Below are 19257 nucleotides of genomic sequence, written 5' to 3' on the forward strand. Positions count from 1 at the left end.
CTCTGCGTGGCTCAAGTTTGGGCGGGTTTGCTGTGCAGGAAATGGCTATATGTCATCCTCGGACAGAATTGAGGAGGTAGATGAAATGCTACAAGATTTATGAAGTAGAGGGGCTTAGCGAGTTCCGGAACCACCGATTGTTTTGCTTGCACAAGTTCGGGCACACGTGGTCTCTTGGAGAGGGAGACTATCTAGTGCCCCATGAGTCTCTCCTCGTCCTTAAGGAGCTAGCATTTGGGGAGACTACGTAGTGTCCCATGGAGACTCTCCTCCTCGTGCAAGGAGCACATTATGAAGCATGCCTTGCCTCGTCATGGTTTTTGCCCCGTTGCCCTGCACGCTCTACACCCCACATCTTCTTTTCGACCTCTTCTCCCTCGCCCCTCGTTGGTCCCTTGCTTCCTCTTCGTTTTTGCGCAGCACATGCAGCAGCTTCACCCCATGACGCATCCTCCACTCCCCCTCCTAATGCATTCCAGCAGGCTGTCACTGCTCTTGCACGGGTGCTTTCGGAATCCGGGCTCCCCTACGACGACGCACTCCTCATCTCGTCCAAAGCTCCCGCCTCTGTCCAGTCTCTCATCGATGCAGCTGGCGAGCTTGATCAACTTGCCTTGTGGAGCTCCGACACACCAGCTGTTCACGTAGATTTCCAACAACAGGTCTACAAGGTTGCTAAAACGAGGCCTGGCCGACAGATTGGTGCCCTTATCGAGAGCGTTGGGGTTGAACAGCGCCATATATCCCGCGTATGCCACATTTTGGCGTCACAACATCTTCCTGATCTGTTACAAAAGGTTGTTACTTCTTTTCCCAACTTAGAGTCAAGACTTATTCCTATATGCCTTACGGGGGATGGCAAGACAAACCTGGTAACTCACTTTTTGGATCAGTCAGCTCATGGTTTTGTTTGCATGGTCAAAGATGAAGCATCCTCCGTCATCAACTTCAAACTCCATTTGCTATATCTGAAATGGGATTGACAAACAACAAATTCACTGGAGTCTAGGATACGACAGCTACTTCACGGTTTAGTGTCAGATAGACAAGGAGCGGCGTGTGCTTGCATTCATTCCATAGTTAGGAAAAACAGAAACGGAGACAGAAATGGGAACGTATCTGCATTTTTAGGAGGGCTGAAATGGGGAAATGCCACGTCAGCAAGGGGGTTAAAAAGGGGGTTTAGTACTCACATTCAAGATTACGTTCAGCACACATACATTCAAAATGCTATATTCTACCTCCTACATGGAGGCTGAAACATCAAACAAGTAACAAAATGCCAAATGGCAACAATATTTTAATCATGCATGTCTGATATCAAAAGTACAAAACCTAAAATGCATAGTCTTCACAAGCAGTTGTAGCTTGAATGAAGAGAATGTGGACTACTTTTTGATTAGCCTTCTCCTTTAGTGCTAGCCTTTGTCACGGTTGAGTTTGCCCTTCACCTCCGAAGTGTCGATAGAAACTCAGTACGAAGACCTTTGTATAAATGGATGCTCAAGTATTTCTGAGTGTGTGGACTTGTATGTGTGAGACCATATGTTTATGCTAAGTTAATTAATAGTCATTAGAACCTTATTATTATTAGGGGTCAATTTGATGGTGCGGTAATATGCTTGTATTTATGATCGATCAAGCAGTGTAAATAGTACCGCAAAACTATGTAACATTGGCCAATGATTAGTAATAAAGATGTGCACACACGTGTCTAGGTCTTAGGGACAATAGAAAAGGGAAGGGTGCATTAGAGTGCATTGAATGGTAGGTGCATGGGTCATAGGATAAGGGTAGGTGTAAATGGGAAGATGGAACTTGAGTCATCTCAAGGGACATTAATGAAAGGGTATCACCTTTAGTGTGAATCTCACGTAGCATTCTCTCTACCACATTGCATTGATCCGCCTTTTCTCTCCCACCTTGCATGTAGGTCGAAATAGAAAGAAGTATTCTCACGAGGGCGCTCTTCCCCATTGGAGGGCCAATTGGCATTCAAATTCTGCATGCATTGCACACATTTGCTTTCTTAGGGTTACCGGAAAAGAGTTACCCAAAAAGAGTGAGGAAGATAGGAGAAAGAAGTATTTAGCAGCCTTAAGCCCAAAGGTAAGATACGAGGTTGAAATGTTTAACCCGACCACGCTTAAGGACCTCACTAAGCTGGCTGAAATAGCCGAGAGGAAAGAAAAGGTCATTTGAAGAGTTTTTTGGACACAAGGGAAGCGGGAGTCGAATAAGTACCACCAACTCTACAACACTTGACTTTTGCTGTAAAATAAACCCTTTTTTTGAAATTACAGCAAGTCATTTTCTCTCTTGTATTACTAAAAGGAAAGAATGAAAGGGGAAGGGAGATATAACAATGAACTTATTCCTTTTCCTTCATTATCCGAAGGAGAGAAAGAAAGAAAGAAAGAAAGTCTATTAACGTCCACGGGAGACCAAGAGGTCTATGGGACAACATGAAATCCATCTAGTACATCAGCTTAGGGAGGGCGCAGGGCAGCTCCCAAGGAGTGCAAAAGCAGCTCCATTTATTTAGATAGTACCTATATTGTAGCCTAGATAAAACATACACACATATATATAGTTGGCCTTACATCAGTTTAAGACTGAGAGTCTTTTGGTTTTGATTTAAACTCTCTAATGAGTGCTATCCCGTCCCGGTAGACTGCCTATTTACCATCCTTCCTGGCAGCCCGAACCTTTGCTAATTCCTTTGCCTTATCCTTCAGTTGAGCCTTGGTGAGTTCCTCGGCTATCCGTATCTTCGTCCCTTTCAGCTTGTGAGATTGTCGCAGAACTTTTATACGTATGTCGCGTGAGTTGAACGTAATGATAGCATGGCCATTACGTTGACTGATATGAACTACTCGAGCTTCACCGTCATCATCTGGGTTGTCGGGATTGTCATTGGCATCAGTTGTCCAATCAACAGTAGGAATGGTTGTTTGGACATGTGCTGAGGTATCACTAAAAGATTCATCTTCTTTATACCATTCATCTGGATGCCCCCCAATTCTGATTTTCAAAGCATTATTCTTTCTAGCTGCATGTTCTTTAATCTCTTCTTGAATATCAGCTTTGTTGACCTTTGCATTAAACTCCACAGTCACTTCTTGCTTGGCTGTCTGCATTTCAGTATGAACTAGATTCTTGACTGCAGAGACTAGTTAGGGGGTAGGGGGGGAAGCATTGCATGACTTTATAATCTCGTCAATGACTTCCTTCTTACTAGGTCCTTCCAAGACTTGAATTCTAGTTATGGCATCCGTTAGCTGCATCCTCAGCTCTCTCACTCGATCCTGTAGGAAGTAAATTTGTTCATGATATCCAAGAATTGGTTGGTCAAAAAGACCACCTCGTTCATATATATGTGCATACGGGGAAGGCAACCTGGCTCCCACTGTGGAGTATCTTGCTTTGTTACTGGAGGCTGCTGGAGTAGAAGGGGTTTTTGAAGAGGAGGAAGGTAGGTTGGGCCATGCTTTGTTGGCCATATCTCCTGTTACCCCCTGGCTGAGCTAACCCCTAGTTGGGCTGGGGGTTCAGCCCAGCTAGGGGTTAAAAAGACCACCTCGTTCATATATATGTGCATACGGGGAAGGCAACCTGGCTCCCACTGTGGAGTATCTTGCTTTGTTACTGGAGGCTGCTGGAGTAGAAGGGGTTTTTGAAGAGGAGGAAGGTAGGTTGGGCCATGCTTTGTTGGCCATATCTCCTGTTACCCCCTGGCTGAGCTAACCCCTAGTTGGGCTGGGGGTTCAGCCCAGCTAGGGGTTCCTAATTCAAGAGCTTGCTACAACCAGCTAGGGGGAGCAGGTACGAGCGTACGGGTACGGACGGACAGGAGTAGGTACGGACGTGAGCCGGACGGGAGCCGGTATAGGTACGGATAGGAGCGAGAGCAGGTACGGACGGGAGCGAGAGCAGGTACGGACAGGAGGGAGGGGGAGGGGACTAGCAGAGGCTATGAGAGGGGGGCTGGAGAGGCTACGGGAAGGGGGGAGCGGAGAGGCTACGGGAGGGGGGGCGGAGAGGCTACAAGAGGGAGGGGCGGAGAGCTAGGGGGGGCGGAGAGCTAGAGCTAGGGCTGTTGGGCGGAGAGGCTACGGGAGGGGGGGGGGAGAGGCTACGAGTGGGGGGGCGGAGAGGAAAACGAAGAGCTTCTTAACCCCCGAGGGAAATCCTCAAGGGAGTGTCGAAGGCTGAAGACCGAGAGAGAAATAACACCTTCACCGCCTCTTGAAGAGGATGGATTAGGTGAGAGTTACACACATCTTGAGTATGATAACCCACAAATAGATTTACAACAGTCTCTCCTTCAAGAACCTTTTGATAGGGAGTTCTCCTTTCGTGATGAAAGAAAAAATGAGACTAGCCAAGAACAAGGTGATGAGTTTACGCCTTCAACTCGAAACCCAGCACACATGGATTATAATCCAAGTGCAAGAGGAAGAGAGGAGGACTCTTGTTGATAAGCTGATTTTCTAGCTTAGCAATATGATTGAACAGTCCATTATGACAAGATTAGGGACTAAGAGGACTTTAAACTTTGGGGATGAAGAGTTGAGTACCCCTTCTAAGAGATCCAAATTCCAACTGCGAGAGAGAATCGAGTTTGCCAAATATGATGGGGCAAGGGAGGCTGACAAAATCCTCAATTGGATTCGCCATTTTGAGCTATACTTTGCTCATCAAGACAAGGCCGAGCAAGAGAAGCTTGCTCTTGCTACATTGCATCTGTAAAAGGATGCTCTAATGTGTTGGTCTTTGTCACAAACAGGAAAAGAGCCTATTCATGAATCGGCTAAGTTTGTGGAGCAACTAAAAGCCACTTTCATGACACCAAGGCATGAAGAGAACCCTAACCTTTCGTTGGGAGAGGTTTAGGCAGTTCGATAATGAGAGTAATGCAGATTTTACAGTCAGGTTTTAAAAAGAGTGAGGAAGATAGGAGAAAGAAGTATTTAGCAGCCTTAAGCCCAAAAGTAAGATATGCGGTTGAAATGTTTAACCCGACCACAAGACCTCACTAAGCTGGCTGAAATAGCCGAGAGGAAATTGAATCCTCGTAAATCGTTCAATAAGGAGGGACATCTAAAACCAACAACATACCCACTTTTAGGAAACCAAACCAGTTTAAGAATAATAAAGGGAAGGGTAAAGCTCTTGTAAGGAATGTGAACAGCCAATCACGTCTTGGATGGGTGCCATTTCCTTCTATGACGGACGAAGAGAAGAAGAAGTTGATTAAGGAAGGAAAATGTTTGGAGTGTAAGAAACATAAGCCAGGGCACGTATGGCATAAGTGTCCTGTTCTCTTGGCTAAAATTGCCAAGACGAATTCAGTAAAAGGGAAAGCCAAGGCATCCGAGCAGGAGGGTGAGGCTTCTACCTTGTCACCCTCGAAATCTACCGTGACTATTGAGCCAATAGTGAATGCTGTCCATTCACCAATACCTTTGGTGTTGGAAAGGTCACCTCCCCATCTGTAAGCCCCCATATGAGAAGAGCATGGGGGGGGTGAACCTAGGGTTTGAGTGTCTGTCACATGGGCATCTGATTGGATGTCATGTGGGCAAGAATCAAAGAGATGGTGGGTACCTGGAGCTAGGATGGATCTGCAGTAGCAAAAGGCAAAGCAGTAGCCAGCACAAGGAACCCGTACGGCGCAGGACACGTGGCCGGGAAGAGGGCCTGGCAGAGGCACAGACATTGCAGGGAGTGCAGGCCCAGATCTGCAGCAGGAAAAGTGGCTGTCAGTGGGCAGGAAACAGGCCTTTTATAGGCTGGATATATGCCTTGAAAGGAGGGCCAAAGGGCCTTGGAAGTTTGGGCCAGAAAGCCCTGGGTTGTGTGCCTTATAGGGCTGGACCAGCCACAGACTGGTCGGCCAGTCTGTACCAGGCTGGTCGGTTTTTACCAGCCCCCTTGGGGCCTATATAAGGAGGCCATTCAGGCCTCATTTCATCATCACTTGCAGCAGCAGATCCAGAGTAGAAAGGAGCAGCAGGCAGCCACCCTCTGGACCTACATTCAGGAGGATAGAGAGGTGCTAGCAGGGCTGCAGACTTAGCAAGGAGGCTGCCCACCTAGGCTGGTTTCCAGACAGCAAGGTGGAGAGGATCATTCTAGACAGAAAGTTTACTTACGCTCGAGGTGGAGCACGCGGACTCTAGTCTAGAGATAGCCAGCAGATAGGAGAAGGACTTTGTGGTAAGATCAGAGGACCACACCATTGGTGGGACTCTGGATCTGTCTCTCTTGTATTGTGTCCATAGTTGTGGACGGAAATATATTATTTGGTGGTTTCTCTATCTAGTTTGGTTCATTGTCTATTGATGAGTCTGCACACCTATTGAATGCACATAAGTAAAGAAGTTTGTGATTCCACACCCACACCGCACATTGTGTGAGCTCCTGGGCATTACTATCAGTCTTCCGCTGCATGTACCCTCTGTTGGGTAATTTCTAACTTGGTATCAGAGCCCAAGTAGGAGGCTCACAGGTGTGGGAGCCTGAAGGCAGGGACCTTGCTGAAGGACGACCCTGATTCAGAAGCTCTAGGGAATCGACTTCCACGACTGGAGGATTGTGCCCTTGTGAGAAGGAGGGTGACTCAGGTTCAGTCAGGTGCGTTCAGAGTTCTGGTTTACTGAATTTGAGTTTGGTTGACTTTGTTGTGTGGTATATACAGCAGAGATGTCGACATCTACAGCCTCTTTAGCCCTAACTTTGGAGAGTCTGGGAACTTGGACGGGACTAATTACTCGATCTGGAAAGTGATGATCCGGAGTCATTTAGTGGCTCGGAAGTTGTGGAAGCTGACCACGGGAGAGGAGTCGAAGCCGGAAGACATGGTGGACAGTAAAGGGAAGGTACTCATGGCAGTAGACAGAGAAGAGCTTGAAGCTTGGGAAGAAAGAGATGCCCATGCCCTGGCAATAATCATAGGGACTACGGCGGACTCTGTTCTTCCGCATATCCAGCTGGCCGAGACGTCAGTAGAGGCGTGGGCCACCCTGAAGGATCTGTACGAGACAGATAATACCTCCCGGATCGTGCTTCTTCAGCATCAACTCTACAATCTTGATATGGAAGAAGGCGATACGGTACATAGCCATTTGACGAAGGTCAAGGTGGTGCGGGATCAGCTAGCAGCGATTGGTCAGAAGACAGACTCATGCCATCTGGCCTTGATGGTACTGAGGAGACTGCCTCGGAGTTTCAAGAGCTTTGTTATGGCTGTGACAGCAGGACAGAGGACCAAACCTCTGACATTTGAGGAGTTGTGTCCCTTACTGCTACAGGAGGAAGCTCGGGAGAAGCTCTACAGCGAGGATAAAGATGACAAGGCGATGCTGGTGAAGGATTCTGCTGGGAAAGGAAAGGGCAAGCCTAACTGTGGCAAGTCCAATAAAGACGACTCTGACGACGAGGGGATTTCGAAGAGGAAGCACAAGAAGAAGTGTTTCTATTGTGATACGCCCGGACATTTTGCAAAAGACTACAGAAAGAAAAAGGCGGATCTGAAAAACAAACAGGAGTCTGACTCAGATTCAGAGGGAAAGGCCAAAGCTAATGTGGTAATCGAAGAATTGTTCCTGGTGACATCACCGAGTGTTACCGAGGTCAGATATGTTGATCCAGAAGTCTTAGTAAGGATGTCTGACATAGAGATGTGGGTCGACGAGGAGTCAGATGCCTTTGTGAAGGTGAAGGACAGTATGGAGCGCTTGGTACCTTCCAGGTGTGTAGCTGTTGACACTGACATGAGGGTGGATTCCATGGAAAGTCCTGGGGTCTCATGGTCAGATGGATGCTGGACTTCAGAAGGGGACGGTACAGGATTACACAGGATCTTGGCGGGTGCCTCATTGAGGTACAGGGTTTGCTTTCAGAGCGAACATTCAGGTAGTACAACAGTCTGGTATGTATTTGATATTCTGCATTTGAGCCTTTATAGCATGCTGTGGAGAGATTCTGCTCTTCATTTGTCTCAGGTGATTAGAGATTGGAAGGAATTGGCCTTCTTCGAAGGCAGAAGGGGAAGTATTGGTGCTTCTTCAAATCTTGGACGCAGATTGCTAGAAGGTGGTGGACAAAGAGTACTGAAGCCAGAAGAGTACCTGCTTGAGAACTCAGCGAGAGTTCCTGGTCCAGGTTATCTGGAAATATTCATTGGTTGCAGACCTTGCCAAAGGAAGGACGGGTTGAAACAGACCCTCAGAGCATGGTGCCTGGAAGACTCTAGGTTGTTCACTCATTATGAGGGGGACGACTGGAAGATCGTGACGGCTGGGTTGCTCAAGTTCAGAGGCGGGAATGCGACTGAAGGAGGTGGTACCAGGAGGTGCTACTAGAGATGGACCTGTGTACGAGGATGGTGTGCGGAAGCGGAACCGGACCTGGTGGAGCAGGAGCCACTGGATGAAAAGCCAGGAAAAGATTTCGACACCGAAAGGTTCCAGAGGACTACGACCAGGGAGTTACTGGAGCATCTTCATCGACGTGTTGGCATTGGGCTGAGATGTGTCGGTGAGAGGGGGTGTTGGAAAGGTCACCTCCCCATCTGTAAGCCCCCATATGAGGAGAGCATGGCGTGTCTGTCACATGGGCATCTGATTGGATGTCATGTGGGCAAGAATCAAAGAGATGGTGGGTACCTGGAGCTAGGATGGATCTGCAGTAGCAAAAGGCAAAGCAGTAGCCAGCACAAGGAACCCGTACGGCGTAGGACACGTGGCCGGGAAGAGGGCCTGGCAGAGGCACAGACATTGCAGGGAGTGCAGGCCCAGATCTGCAGCAGGAAAAGTGGCTGTCAGTGGGCAGGAAACAGGCCTTTTATAGGCTGGATATATGCCTTGAAAGGAAGGCCAAAGGGCCCTGGAAGTTTGGGCCAGAAAGCCCTGGGTTGTGTGCCTTATAGGGCTGGACCAGCCACAGACAGACCAGGCTGGTCGGTTTTTACCAGCCCCCTTGGGGTCTATATAAGGAGGCCATTCAGGCCTCATTTCATCATCACTTGCAGCAGCAGATCCAGAGCAGAAAGGAGCAGCAGGCAGCCACCCTCTTAACCTACATTCAGGAGGATAGAGAGGTGCTAGCAGGGCTGTAGACTTAGCCAGGAGGCTGCCCACCTAGGCTGGTTTCCAGACAGCAAGGTGGAGAGGATCATTCTAGACAGAAAGTTTACTTACACTCGAGGTGGAGCACGCGGACTCTAGTCTAGAGATAGCCAGCAGATAGGAGAAGGACTTTGTGGTAAGATCAGAGGACCACACCATTGGTGGGACTCTGGATCTGTCTCTCTTGTATTGTGTCCATAGTTGTGGACGGAAATATATTATTTGGTGGTTTCTCTATCTAGTTTGGTTCATTGTCTATTGATGAGTCTGCACACCTATTGAATGCACATAAGTAAAGAAGTTTGTGATTCCACACCCACACCGCACACTGTGTGAGCTCCTGGGCATTACTATCAGTCTTCCGCTGCGTGTACCCTCTGTTGGGTAATTTCTAACTTTTGGGCCTCATGATCTTTTTAAGGTGTATGGATTCGTGAATGGATAGAGAATAGTGGTTCTCCTAGATGATGGATGTAATTATGACTTGGTGAGTGATAGATTGGTAAAATTACTCCATCTTAAACCAGAACTTATAAAAAACATGCCACTCTCAAGAGTTTTTAGGAGACATGATGAAGAAGACACATCCATAGTATGGAATATCCCTTTACGTATATAAAAATATAGAGATCGAAGGGATTTTCTAGTAGCTCCTTTACAAGACGTTGACATGATTCTAGGTAAACCATGGCAGTATGATTTAAACCCTGCTATTCATTCTCATACTCATCATTGTTGCTTTGTACATGAGGATGAAAACATAAGGATCATAGGGATTGAGACGTGTATACAATTCCATTGATTACTCCTACCCAAGTGAAAAGATTGGTAAAAAGAGGGGTAGATTGTAATGTTGTGTATATATGGGATTCACGAGATCTTCATATCTCAAAAGAAGATCAGGAGAGAAATGAGTTCCTTAGAGCTTACGAGGATCGATTTTCAAGAGATGACTCATTTGAATTGCCTATGGAGAGAGAAGATGATCATGCCATATACTTAGAGCGAGGAGCTTCTCCTCCATGTAGAGCCCCATACAGGATGAACAGGATAGAAATAGAGGAGGTAGAAAAACAAATTGAAGACCTATTGCAAAAAGGTCTGATTCGACCAAGCAGTTCTCCATTTGGAGACTTGTATTATTGATCAATAAGAAGGATGGATCATATCGTATGTATATAGATTACCGTGCTTTGAATAAAGTTACGATTAAGAACCGGTATCTGATTCCAAGAGTAGATGATTTATTGGATATGCTTAAAGGTGCTAAAGTTTTTATCAAATTGGATTTGAAATCTGGTTATCATCAACTTTGGATGAAAGCTGGAGATGAACATAAAATGCTTTTCGCACTCTCACTGGACATTATGAGTTTTTGGTTATGCCTTTTGGCCTAACTAATGCTCCAGTCACTTTTAGTAGGCTGATGAGAAGGGTTTTGCGACCCTACTTGGGAAAATTTGTCATAGTCTTCTTTGACGACATTTTAGTTTTCAGCCAGACTGAGGAAGAGCATAAGCATCACCTTGCTAAGGTGATGGAGCTCCTAAGGAAGGATTGATTGTTCCTAAATACCAAGAAGAGTGAGTTTTTCAAGACATAATTTTGCACATCTTGCTTCTCCACTAACAGATTGGTTGAAGAAGCATTTCTTGTATGAGTGGGGAGAGGTTCACCAAGTAGCTTTTGAGGAGCTTAAGAGAATATTGGTCGTAGGTGATGCTTTGAGTAGACGGCCCCAAGTTAAGCACATTTCTGTGATTAAGGAGAAATCATTAGGAGCGATGGTTGAAGCTTATCCTTTAGATGAGGACTTTGCTGAAATTTATGGGAAGATTCAGCGTAACGAGCTCGGGGGCTTAGAGGTTTATTCCATCATGGATGGATACTTATTGTTGGGACGTGCCATATGTATACCCAAAACATTTCGGTATCTAGTCAAGAGTGAGTTACATGTGAGTCCATATTCTGGATAGAGGCATTAGAGGGACCGTGGACAATATTGAGAGGTACTTCCATGGGCCTAAACTTCGCAAAGAAGTTTCAACCTTCGTTCAACAATGTGACGTATATCAGCGCATTAAATCTGACACAAGTAAGACTGTTGGTCCTTTTGCAGCCTTTGCCTATTCCCTCAGAAAGGTGGGAACACATTACAATGGATTTTGTGTTAGGTTTCCCCAAGGTTAGTCAGTTTGAGCAGATTTTCACTGTTATAGATAGGCTGAGTAAACATACTCATTTTATTCCCTGTAAAAAGGAGTTGTGTGTTCCTGAAACAGCAAGGTTATTCATTAGGGAAATCTTTAGGTTACATGGCTTACCAAAATCTATTGTATCCGATAATGATGGTTGTTTCATTAGCAACTTTTGGACAGCCCTATTAGAGAATCTCGGAACCAACTACAACCTTCCATCCTCAAGGAGATGGACAAAGTGGGAATGCCAATCAAACCATAATTACTTTACTTCGAGATTATGTCCATGACCAACCTAGAAGGTGGCCAGAATTCTTACCCATGTTAGAGTTTGCTTATAATAACACTGTACATACTTCCACCAAGAAAGCCCCTGTCACATGCACCCCTGCACTTGGGTGCAAGGTGACACATTGGCTACATCGACAAGTGCATTATAGTTCCTAGATAGGAGATTTTGTCGTATGCTGTGACCCCTTGTGAGCCCTTGTCCAGGGACAGTCAGGCACAAGCTACGTAGGTCAGTCTCTCAGCCTTAGGTCAAGTTAGTAGTCAGTTCTTGTTCACTAGTACCCACTGGAGAACAGTAGGTTAAGTGTTTCCATCTTATAGTTTAGGTCTTAGCCTAGGTTAAGAGTCCCTTTAAGGTCCCCAAAGGCTGGACAGGTAAGCAGGGAAGGCAGCCTGTAAAGGATGCCCAAAAACTCCCCTGGCAAATGAGCCAGGGAGGCCTTGGAAACACCTCCTCTCTGATCTGAAAACACCCTTCAAAGTCACCCCTTTGATGATCACCCGAACAGTCCACTCCTCGAATACGCTCCTCCTCAAAGACACCTCTGAACAACACCCCAAATCCTCCTCTCTGTAGGTTGGCTCAACACTCCCTTCACCCCTCGGATCTCAAGCCAACCGTGGCTCTGATACCATGTGAGAAGTGCAGCGGAAATGAACGGAAGAGAGAGAGAGAGAGAGAGAGAGAGAGAGAGAGAGAGAGAGCACACCTCACACACACACATTGAGGAGAGAGGAGAGAGAACGTGTGAGCCCCAGATTTGAGGGGACAAGGGGGCAGAAGACAATAGTGTTGGAAAGGTCCCCTCCCCATTTGTAAGCCCCCATATGAGGAGAGCATGGGGGAGGTAGACCAAGGGATATGGGGGCTGCCACATGGGCAGCACACAGCAAAAGGTAGAGGCTGCCACATGGGCAGCACACAGGCTGCCATGTGGGCAGCTATCCAGACAGGGCCAATGGGCTAACAAGAAGGGTACCTGGCAAGTCGTGGAGCTCCTGATGTACGGGGCAGACACGTGGACATCAGGGACCTGCAGCAACCTGATTGTGCAGGGTTTTCCAGCAAGAACAGATGGCGCACCCCACAATGGGTCAGTTTTGAGCAGACTGGTCGGCCACTAAGGGGCTGCCAGTCGGTTACTACAAGGGGCCCTTGAGGGCCTATAAAAGGAGAGGCCTCAGGCCTCATTTCATATCCAACATTCAGCAAGAGCAGGAGCAGACAGGAGCAGCCAAAAGCCACTCCCTTGGGCCTCACACTGGGGGTGAAGGAGAGTGGAAGGTGTGCTGCAGACCTAGAAGCTGGACCTTGGCTGTCTTCTAGGGCAGCAAGGTGTTGCAATCATCAATATATATTCTCTGGAACAACAAAGCTACAGCAGACAGGAGCAGCAGTTAGGGCTTTCTTGGGCCTACTCCCAAGAGGTGAAGGAGACCTACAAAGAGCTGCAGACTGAGCTAGTAAGTGCTGCCTACCTAGGCTGATCTACAGGCAGTAAGGTAGAGAGCCACTAAGGGGCTGCCAGTTGGTTACTACAAGGGGCCCTTGAGGGCCTATAAAAGGAGAGGCCTCAGGCCTCATTTCATATCCAACATTCAGCAAGAGCAGGAGCAGACAGGAGCAGCCAAAAGCCACTCCCTTGGGCCTCACACTGGGGGTGAAGGAGAGTGGAAGGTGTGCTGCAGACCTAGAAGCTGGACCTTGGCTGTCTTCTAGGGCAGCAAGGTGTTGCGATCATCAATATATATTCTCTGGAGCAACAAAGCTACAGCAGACAGGAGCAGCAGTTAGGGCTTTCTTGGGCCTACTCCCAAGAGGTGAAGGAGTCCTACAAAGAGCTGCAGACTGAGCTAGTTAAGTGGTGCCTACCTAGGCTGATCTACAGGCAGTAAGGTAGAGAGAACCACTCTGGACAGAGAGTCTACATACGCTCGAGTGGAGCACGCGGGCTCAGAGATGTAGAAGTGCTTGACATCTAGTAGGAGAACCTTTTGGTATTGTATCCTATCCTACTTTGTGGACAGACGGAAATGTACAGAGTTGCTTCTACATTTGTCTCTGAGCATTGTCTATTCACTGGCTTGCACATCTATGCACATTAAGTTAAGAAGTTTGTGATTCCACACCCCACACCACACTGTGTGAGCTCCTGGGCAATACTATCAGTCTTCCGCTGTGCGTACCCTCTGTTGGGTTATTTCTAACAAATAGGGGGATGGAGGAGGTTGTACCTGGCTGTTTGGAGGCAGATCTGTGCCAGATCTGAGGCAACACCCTGCGTGGAAGATTGCGCCAGCACCATGGGTCCATGCGGGGGCATATACAGCATCACTTGTAACAGCCAGCAGCAGCCCAAAGGCCCAGCATATGGGGCCTTATCTAGGCCAAGAGTCTGGCCCAAGAAAACCGATTAGAGGTCCGCCATTTTGGCCCCTTTAGGGGTCGGTCCAGCATGCAGAAACTGACTGGCCAAGTCGGCCAGTCTATGTGGGCAGCAAAGGCAATAACAATGCGAATGGTAGTGATCCCAGAAGTGGGAGCAAAATTCTCCTCAAAGTCAATGCCATGCTACTGAGCATAGCCCTTAGCAACAAGACGGGCTTTGTAACTGTCCACTGAACCATCAGCTTTCCGTTTGATTTTGTAAACCCACTTAGTTCCAATGGCATTCTTGCCATGAGGCAAATCACACAACTCCCAAGTGTTATTCTAATGGATAGAATCCAATTCAGCTTGCATGGCCTTCATCCAACAATCATTCTAAAAGGCATCTTGATGACATAAGGGCTCTTCATTGCATGCTGTAGGAACCAAAGCATAAGCAACAAAACTAGCATGCTCTTTTCGGACTGCTGCTCTCGTACGGGCTGGCAGAGGAGTGTCTTGTTTACTGTCTTTTAATGTGTCAAGGAGCTAACGGGGTACCTTTTTAGGCTCCTGAATTTCTGCTCTTTCCTGGTCAAGAGCCCTGTGCAAATGATCCTGATCAATGAGAGGCATATCAGGCCGAATTTCTGGCTGCACATGTGGCTGCAAATGACCAATAGATGGAGGAGGTACAACCTCAGATGGAACATCATCCTGAGCATTGGATGGAAACAAAGGCATCAAGCTGTCAAGTATGTCAGGGGGCATCAACAACGGGTTGTTTTTGACAGTCCAGCAATGGCATTATGGAAGATTCATCAAACACAACATCCCGACTGACAAAACACTTGCTCGTGCAGGGCTGATCTAGCTTATAGCCCTTGCTCTCTCAACTATACCCAAGAAAAATGCACTTGACAGTTTTATCATCCAACTTATTGCGTTTCTGTGAAGGCACATGAGCATAAGCTAAGCATCCAAAAGTCCTCATGTGGGAAATGCGAGGCTTACGACCCGTCCACCAAGCCTTATAAGGTGTGATAGTCTGCAATGCCTTTGTAGGACATCTATTCAAGATGTAATTTGCACACATGACCGCATACAACCACAACTTATTAGGAAAATGTTTGCCTTTCAACATGCATCTGGCCAATTCCATCACTGATCTACTCTTCCGCTCAACCACGGGATACTGCTGAGGAGTATAAGGCACCGTGCATCGATGATTGATGCCACGGGAAGCCAAAAAAACAGCAAACTCCTTCGACATGTATTCACCCCCCCTGTCTGTATTAAGGTGAGCAATGTGTAGCCAGTGTCACAAGAAACGTTTCTAGAAACACGTTTCGAGATTTTGACAAATGTTTCGTCTAGAAACGTGTAAAATTAGTGTATTTTATATAAATAATAAAAAAAGTGTATTTTTTATTTTAAAAATTTGAAAAAAACTTCCACATTTCGCACATTTCTTAGAAACGTTTCGAGCAAAAACGTTTATTCATGTTTCTACTGCTTGAAACGTGTTTTTTGGTTACAGTGTGTGCAGCCCACTCTCATTCTCAGCCAAGGCAATAAGGTGCTTGAAGCATGAAGAAACTTCAGATTTGGATTTCAATGTGAAAATCCAAGTGTACTTGGTGAAATCATTAATAAAAGTAACAAAATAGTAGAACCCCCCAAGAGCTGCAACCCTCATGGGTCCACAAACATCACTATGAACCAGATAAAGCTTGGGTGAAGCACCAACTCTCCCATCCTTGGGAAATGCAGCACGGTGCATCTTACCAAGCAAGCATGGTTCACAAACATGTTTTGTAGGCATATGCATTTTGGGAAGATCCACAACCATATCTTCCTTATATAACTTCACCAGGGCTTCAAAATTGAGGTGTCCAAACCTCTCATGCCACAAATGAGTCTCTGCCATGGTAGAATCAAGAGCAAAGGCATGTGCATTGGCAAGTGCAGCATCATCATCCAAGCATCTGTCATAAGCATCAAGTCTATAAAGACCTCTAGACAATGTGCCAGTCAAAACCATGGTAAAGGCATGTGTAGCATCATACACTGCGCACCTCACACCATCAAAAAGAACCTGAAAGCCACTTGTAGCAATGGCTGAAATAAAAATGAGGTTCTTACGGATGCCTGGAACATAAAGCACATGCTCTAGAGTAACAATACCACTAGAGACAGAAGTAAGAGCAACTTGCCCAATACCTTTCACGGTATATGATGCATTATTGGCACATGTGACACTGCTTTCCTTAGATGTAAGCTCCAAAGAGCTGAATAACTTCCTGCAAGAAGTGATGTGCTTGCTAGCACCACTATCAAAGAACTAGGCATCACGAACATCTGAAACTGCCATACAAGCATCATGAACATCAGGATTATATTGACATGTAATCAAGAAAGCCCAATGCTGGTCTTGTGCGAAATTAGCGGACTCATGTCGATCTTTTGCACTAGAAGAACCAAATACTGCAAGACCAGACTCTTACTTTTTCTTTTCAGATGCTATGCGCTTCCTGCATTCAGAAATATCATGCCCAGGTTTCCTGCAATAATTACATCTCTTCTTCTTTTTGTTATCCCTTGAAGAAGAGGCACCATGTGAATGACCAGCATGGGAATGAGAGGGTTTTCCAGTTGAAACCTTGCCTTTACCTTTTTGTTTGTGATGGGCAGCAAATGCTTGATCACTAGCCATAGAGGCATTGCGATTCACACGACTTTGCTCCTCGTGAAGAAGAAGAAACTAGTTGGTCAAATGAGAAATGATTGGCATCACCCCCTGCAACCAACCTCAATGTAGTAGCAAAGCCTTGATATGAATCAGGCAACCCATCAAGGGTATTAGAAACCAGCTGAGAATTAGGCATAATCTCATCAATGTTGGCCAACTACTCTTTCAAATCCTTCACATTAGTGAGATAGGCATCCATGTTACCACCCTCATCAAGCTTCAAATCTTTCAACTGCTTGCGGAGATATGCAACCCTCGCCTCATCCCGCACCTGATATAAAGATGCAAGCTAATCCCATGCTTGCTTAGCTGTCTTGCAAGACCGAATAACCCGTTTCACTGAAAGAGCAATCAAGACATGTGCTTTGGCACCACGACCATCCCACTGAATTTGCTCCTGTGAAGGAGGCAAAGCACCTGGAGCAGGAGGTGCAGGTGTCCTAGATGTAGCATTGGAACCATCACCTGAAGACCCATCACCTGAAGAAGCAGGGGCTGTAGGTGTAGCACAAGAAGTCACAGTGCGTGTAGGTCTGGCCTCAGAACCTGAAACAATATGCCATAGATTCTTGGCAACCAAAACATGTCCCATCATGTATGACCACATGGGATAATTGGTGCCATCAAGCTTGTCATCAGCCCCAATCAGCCCAAACAAATCATCTTTGCCACCAGACATGGTGCTGAAATACAAGACAAATGCACCAACTGACAAAGCAAATGAGAGAAAGGCAACCTCTCAAAATCAAGTAACAAAAATCTGCCCAAGCTTCAAAGCTTATGCCTACAAGAGACTTTGTTGTCCCAAGGTGTACCTGTTGCAAGACAAATCCCCGAAGGAAACACGAGGCCTTCCAAGGCAACACGAGGCCCGCGTGTTTCCAAAATGCAAATGAAGCAGAAATTGGAAAGAGCAAATGCAACAGCGGCTTACCCAATGATGTAGCCTGAAAGGACAGCAGTGAAAGGCTCTGAATGGGAGCAAATGAGGGCTGGAAATGAGAATTACAGCAAAAGAAAGTGCTCCCACGAGGAGGAGAGCACCTAGAATTGAGAGAAGAGTGATCCAATGGAGGGGTACAAGACAAATGCACCAACTGACAAAGCAAATGAGAGAAAGGCAACCTCTCAAAATCAAGTAACAAAAATCTGCCCAAGCTTCAAAGCTTATGCCTACAAGAGACTTTGTTGTCCCAAGGTGTACCTGTTGCAAGACAAATCCCCAAAGGAAACACGAGGCCTTCCAAGGCAACACGAGGCCCGCGTGTTTCCAAAATGCAAAATGAAGCAGAAATTGGAAAGAGCAAATGCAACAGCGGCTTACCCAATGATGTAGCCTGAAAGGACAGCAGTGAAAGGCTCTGAATGGGAGCAAATGAGGGCTGGAAATGAGAATTACAGCAAAAGAAAGTGCTCCCACGAGGAGGAGAGCACCTAGAATTGAGAGAAGAGTGATCCAATGGAGGGGTACAAGTACAGTCCGTACTAGCTGTACGAAATTCCGTACATGCAATAAATGCAGTGTACGGCCACACGTGCAGGGCGGAATTGCTGGAAAATAAGTTGAAAAAGCTCCTCCTCTGCAGCAAGTGCTCCAAAATGCACCGAAACAGGTCTTCCTTTGTAGCAGGCACTCCAAAATGCAAGCTTCCCGCGACAGAAATGCTTGGAGAAGCCACAGATGCTCACATGTGTGTAGAAGACCAGCAAACCAGCAAGAAATAGGCGGCCAAACAGCTCCCAATGGCTCTAGAAGGGCTCCGGGTGGCTGGAAATGGCTAGAGAGTGGATCCCTGACCTGCTCTAATACCACTGTCGGGTGTTGGAAGCAATGGAAGCTCAAAAATGGAAGCACAAAGGAGGAAAACGAGATGCTGTAATAGATTGCTTGAGTGAAGCACTGGGTTACGCGCAATGGCCAAAGCACTCTGGCTGTCAGTGTAGACAATAGTGGAGGATGTCTGGCAAATACCAAGATCTGTAAGTAACTGTCGAAGCCAAACACACTCTACTGTAGCGGTGAAAGCTGCCTTGTACTCAGCCTCATAGCTAGATGTGGCAACTGTTGGTTGCTTCTTGCTGAGCCAAGAGATACATGAATTGCCAAGCAAAAAACAATTGCCAGTATGTGACACTCTGGTGTCGGAACATCCTGCCCAATCACTATCCCTGTAAGCATGCATGGTAATTGAACCCTGATCACCATAGAAGAGGGCTAAATCCTGAGTGCCTCTGAGATATTTGAAGACTCTCTTCACTGCCTGCCAATGCTGTGAATTGGGCATGTGCATGAATCTGCTGAGCTGTGTGAAGATCCACACTTTTTCGAAAATGCAAATGTGTGCAATGCATGCAGAATTTGAATGCCGATTGGCCCTCCAATGGGGAAGAGCGCCCTCGTGAGAGTACTTGTTTCTTTTTTTGACCTACATGCAAGGTGGGAGAGAGATGACGGATGAATGCAATGTGGTAGAAAGAATGCTACGTGAGATTCACAATGAAAGGGTGATACCC

The 19257-nt window shown here is 46.6% G+C and overlaps 1 protein-coding gene across 2 annotated transcripts in view; it reads left to right on the forward strand.

The window, feature by feature from the left end:
- Window positions 1-246: 246 nt before the first annotated feature.
- LOC147890642 (uncharacterized) overlaps window positions 247-19257 on the forward strand; it is a 53938-nt gene continuing 34927 nt past the window's right edge. For both annotated transcript variants that reach the window (XM_087390682.1, XM_087390683.1), the window contains exon 1: window positions 247-797. In XM_087390682.1, the coding sequence (XP_087246808.1) occupies window positions 258-797 (540 nt within the window). In that variant the 5' untranslated portion in view covers window positions 247-257. The remainder of the gene's footprint in view (window positions 798-19257) is intronic.

This window comes from Dipteris shenzhenensis, chromosome 19, assembly GCF_047967505.1.
Source record: "Dipteris shenzhenensis isolate YYH24624 ecotype China chromosome 19, Dip_SZ_1.0, whole genome shotgun sequence".
Classification (NCBI taxonomy): Eukaryota; Viridiplantae; Streptophyta; class Polypodiopsida; order Gleicheniales; family Dipteridaceae; genus Dipteris; species Dipteris shenzhenensis.